Raw genomic sequence first — 5,015 nt, forward strand, 5'->3', positions numbered from 1 at the left:
AAACTGTCATACTCCTTTTAAGTTTGGGTCAGCTTCCACCCTTTTATTGCTTGTGTTTCAGTGTTGTGAAGTATTTCTGTATTCACAGTAAATATTCTTTAGTGTGAAGTTTTTTTTTTGTTGTTTTTTTTTTTTTGTTTTTTTTTACCATCACTTTCTCTGGGACATATTTATCTTTATTGCAATCACTTTTCTTATTTGTGTTGATAAGTTTGCCTTCACTAAGCTCCTACGAATGCACAGCAGCAAGAGCAACATTCCTGTAATCAGTGGCTTCTTCTACAAATCCATTTATGTTTGATTCAAATTTCACTTCCAGTGTTATCATTTTTCATTGCTTTGCTGGACTTTCATCTTTGTTGGCCAGTTCTTTCAATGGTTCACCTCTATAAAATGTCAAGTGGAGGACAAAGAGACAGCGTAACAACGTGCTCTGCTGTGAGTGAACTGAATAACAGATGCACAGGGACCAACCACTGGAAGAATTTGAAAGAAGTAATACAACCAGTCACTGATCATGAAGCGTATCTGTTATTTACATCGTGATTTGTAGACTGAAGAACTAGCAGAGAAGTTTGTACTTCACGTAATTACTCAGAGTTATACTGTGCTAACTACAATTTTAACCTAGGATTAAACAACACCAGTTTCCTTTCCTTCATGGTAAGGAAACTGGTGTTTAAACTAAATTTAGGTCACTGAAATTTGTGCACATGGGAACCATGCAAATCAAGGACTACCTACACCCTACTTGTTTATACTGGTCCAGACAGGCTTAACGCTGACTACTGAGAAATAACCTATCTGAATTTATATGAAATAGTGACTCTTAAAGCACCCAAGATGAAAAATTAGTGCACATTGAGGTGGTTTTAAAATCTTTGTCGTTTGACAGTCAAGCTTAAAATGTATCTTAGAGTAACAGAATTTTAGAATTAAAGACCTTTAAAGACCCCCTAGTTTGATACCACAGATTATCCAGCATGTTTATTATGAATTATTTCTCCTCCTTCAATTTCAGTTTGCTCATACAGCCACTTGCGGTCACAGCGGCATTCTGCTTCACACTTGGAGGCAGGACAGCGCAGGCAGGACAAGCGTAGAAACATCCTAAGCAGTCTTCATCGAGGCAGTCACAGGGGTCCATCCCACTAAAAATCAGGAGACCCTGGCTATCGTAGACCTTAGTGTTCACTGGTATCACTTGTCTGTCTGAACCAGCGGTTGCATTTTTTGTAAGCCTTCTTTTTTCTCTTTTACCAGTTTCTGGAGCAAATTCAGTTTGCCTTCCGGATTTATAAATTGTCATGACCTCAAAGCTTTAACAATTCTTCCATCTGACTAAGATTTCCTTCTCTGGTGGTCTTCAGAATTGACATCCACACTTCTGTGATTATCTGCGTGCATTTTGGACACAGCTTCCAACCAGGTACAAGCTGTCTTTTAAATTTTGCACTCAGAAAAGTGGCATCATCTAAGGCAATTACATGCAAATTTTGGGGGGCTAGTTTTTTGTGTATGTTAATGGGTCACAACACGACTTCTGTAAATTCTCAAATCTGTCAATATAAATTTTTATGTGATTAAAGCAAATTGTATTGTTCCTAGAAAGTGTCATTCCAGTTCTAAGTTGAAGTAAAAGCATGTTATTTGATGACAGTTCTTGCAAAGTCTTAAAACCTGTGTGACGAGTATAGTAGGTTTTATGGCACTCATTTGTAGTACGAAGCTGGACTCCAACTGAACATTGATCCATCATTCTTGATTCTGACATATTTTCCTTGTTTTATTTTGTCCAGAAATCTAGGTCACGGGCTGATCACCCTTACTTTGAGCTCTCCTCCACCCGGCTTCCGGCAGGATCCGCATCCACACAGGCTACACTTGCCTACCCGTTTCCCAGCCTGTCCCCGTGCTACCACTCCACTTTACTTATTACATATACTCTAAACTTTTTTCTTCTAAACATAAAACATTCTACACTCCTGCAGCCTTTTTACTTTTTTAAGCAGGTAGACAAACATGTAGTTGATACTAAGTGGAAGCACAGGGCAGAGTTAAAGAGAAGGACCCCCTTTCACTGACCGGCTGAGTTTTTTTTTCTTTCCTTTATTTTTTAAAACAATTTTGAAATTGACACGGGGTTTTGCCATGTTGCCCAGGCTGGTGTTGAACTCCTGAGCTCAGGTGATCCGCCTGCCTTGGCCTCCCAAAATGCTGGGATTTTATAGGTGTGAGCCACCACCCCTGGCCAAGTTGAGTTTTCAAAGTAGAAAATTTGGAGAAATTAACTTTATTGTGCAGTGAGTGAGAAAGAAAGAACAGTTTTGAAAGAAAGTCTCTGCATTTATGTGGGACTGAGATGAGTCCTATAAAGGAGAGTCTCCCCAACCCCTCTGTCTCCTAAACTGCATTGGGAAACTCAGGTTAAATATGTTCTGTGAGCATCACTCATTCAAATGTCTCTTCCATTGTAGGATACTGGAAGAAATGGCTGGTGATCTTGCACCAGGTTTCTTCATGGAGCAACTTAATAAATACCGTCAGAAGCAGGGAATAAAACTTAGCTATCAAGAACTGCCTAATACAGGACCTCCACATGATAGGAGGTAAGTTGCTATAAACAATGATATGATCTTATAAATGTAAACTAGGGGAATGGCAACTCTGGCACAACTTTGAGGTCAACACTTTTGTTTTGTGAGAGTCCGCTTGGCATAAAGCGGTAACCACTTTGGAGCCACAGATGACTCCAGAGAGAAGAGAGGGTAGAAACCTTTCCATGCTTCAACAAGACATGCTGTTTTACTGTTTGGCGTGACTGCTTAAATTCTATATTGAATGTACGTTCAAACCCTCAAAGGTAGTCATAGGAGGTAGTGGTGACTAGAGCACTTGTTTTTAGATAGTGCATGAGTTGTATAGTATTTTATGAATATTGTTTTTGTAATCAGGTTTACTTTTCGAGTTATATCAGATAGAAGAGAATTTCCAGAAGCTGAAGGTAGATCAAAGAAGGAAGCAAAAAATGCTGCAGCCAAATTAGCTGTTGAGATACTTAATAAGGAAAGCAAGGTGAGTGATTGCCTTTTTTTCCTAGTAAATGGGAACTTGCAAATGCATTTTCTATTTCTCTCTGTGAGAAAATACTTCCATACATAGTAAAGCCATTCACACGCTACCTTACATTCAAGAGTTTGTTTCAGTCATTCCCCCCATCTTCATTTCTATGAAACCCTGAGTGAGAGCCGCACACCCAGGACACCGTGGGCAAAGCTGGAGAATAGTTATTCAGAGTGTCAGCAGCAGTTAAATACTCTAAAATTAAACAAATATGGAAAGGTAAGAAGTGTTCAGTGGGAAATGAGCTGACAGGTTCTGGGATGAGTCCCCTCCATCTAATTGAGGAAGTGCAGTAAAAGAGGAAAAAGAGATGAAAGTGATTATAGGGAGAATGATGTACAGCGGTCACTCACTGTCTGCGGGGAATTGGTACCAGGACTCCCTGTGGATGCCAAAATCCACTGATGCTCAAGTCTTTTATATAAAATGGCATAGTATTTGCATATAACCTATTTGCATCTTCCCATATACAGTTATGCATTGCTTAACAAGGAGAATACATTGTAAGAAATGCATCCTTAGGCAATTTTCTCATTGGGCAAACATCACAGAAGTACTTACACAATCCTAAAAGGAGTAACCACTACACACCTAGGCTATGTAGTATAGCCTATTGCTCCTAGACTACAAACCTGTACGGCATGTTATTGTACTGAAAACTGTAGCCAATCCTAACACAATTTAGTATTCATGAATCTACACATATCTAAATATAGAAAAAGTACAGTAAAAATACAGTATAAAAGACAAAAGGCCGGGTGCGGTGGCTCACACCTGTCATCCTAGCACTTTGGGAGGCTGAGGCGGGTGGATCACCTGAGGTCAGGAGTTGAAAACCAGCCTGGCCAACATGGTGAAACCCTATCTCTACTAAAAATACAAAAAATTAGCTGGGCGTGGTGGCAGGCACCTGTAATCCCAGCTACTTGGGAGGCTGAGGCAGGAGAATTGCTTGAACCCGGGAAACAGAGGTTGCAGCAAGCCTGAGGTCGTGCCATTGCACTCCAGCCTGGGGACCCTGTCTCAAAAAAAAAAAAAAAAAAAAAGACAAGCAAAAGTACACCCATATAGGGCACATACCATGCATAAATAGAGCTTGCAGGACTGGAAGTTTCTCAGAGTGAGTCAGTGAGTGGGTGGTGAGTGAATGTGAAGGCCTAGGGCATTATTGTGTACCACTATAGACTTTATAAACACTGTATACATAAGCTACATTCATTTTATTAAAAATTTTTTTCTTCAATAATAAATTAACCTACGGTAACTCTTTTACTTTATAAACTTCTTATTTTTAACATTTTGACTCTTTCCTAATAATACTTAGCTTAAAACACAACCGCAGCCAGGCGCAGTGGCTCATGCCTGTAATCCCAGCACTTCGGGAGGCCGAGGCAGGTGGATCACCTGAGGTCAGGAGTTTGAGACCAGTCTGGTCAACATGGTGAAACCCTGTCTCTACTAAAATACAAAATTAGCCGGGTGTGGTGGGGGTCGCCTGTAATCCCAGCTACTTGGGAGGCTGAAGCAGGAGAATTGCTTGAACTCAGGAGGCGGAGGTTGCAGTGAGCTGAGATCATGCCACCACATTCCAGCCTGGGCAACAGGGCAAGACTCCATCTCAAAAAAACAAAACAAAACAAAAACAAAAACAAAAACACATAGTATGGCTGTACAAAAATATTTTGTTTCGTTATGTCTTTATTCCATAAGCTTTTTTCTATTTTTAGAATTTTAAACTTCTTTTTTTTTAACTTTTAAACTTTGTTGTTAAAAAATTAAAACATGATTGGGCACAGTGTTTCATGCTTGGGATGTCGAGGAGCCATGATTATGCCACTGTACTCCAGCCTGGGTGACAGAATGAGACCCTGTCTCAAAAAAAAAGAAAAAAT

General features: G+C 39.9%; 1 protein-coding gene and 1 pseudogene across 1 annotated transcript in view; one reads left to right on the plus strand and one right to left on the minus strand.

The window, feature by feature from the left end:
- Nucleotides 1-974: 974 nt before the first annotated feature.
- Nucleotides 975-1,759, minus strand: LOC108520353 (ARL14 effector protein pseudogene; annotated as a pseudogene).
- The window catches only part of EIF2AK2 (eukaryotic translation initiation factor 2 alpha kinase 2), a 48,013-nt gene continuing 44,016 nt past the window's right edge, over nucleotides 1,019-5,015 (plus strand). The window contains exons 1-3 of the mRNA XM_017859692.1: nucleotides 1,019-1,429; nucleotides 2,478-2,609; nucleotides 2,955-3,075. Of these exons, the coding sequence (XP_017715181.1) occupies nucleotides 2,491-2,609; nucleotides 2,955-3,075 (240 nt within the window). The 5' untranslated portion in view covers nucleotides 1,019-1,429; nucleotides 2,478-2,490. The remainder of the gene's footprint in view (nucleotides 1,430-2,477; nucleotides 2,610-2,954; nucleotides 3,076-5,015) is intronic.

This window comes from Rhinopithecus bieti, unplaced genomic scaffold (genome assembly GCF_001698545.2).
Source record: "Rhinopithecus bieti isolate Rb0 unplaced genomic scaffold, ASM169854v2 scaffold_51154, whole genome shotgun sequence".
NCBI classification, from domain to species: domain Eukaryota; kingdom Metazoa; phylum Chordata; class Mammalia; order Primates; family Cercopithecidae; genus Rhinopithecus; species Rhinopithecus bieti.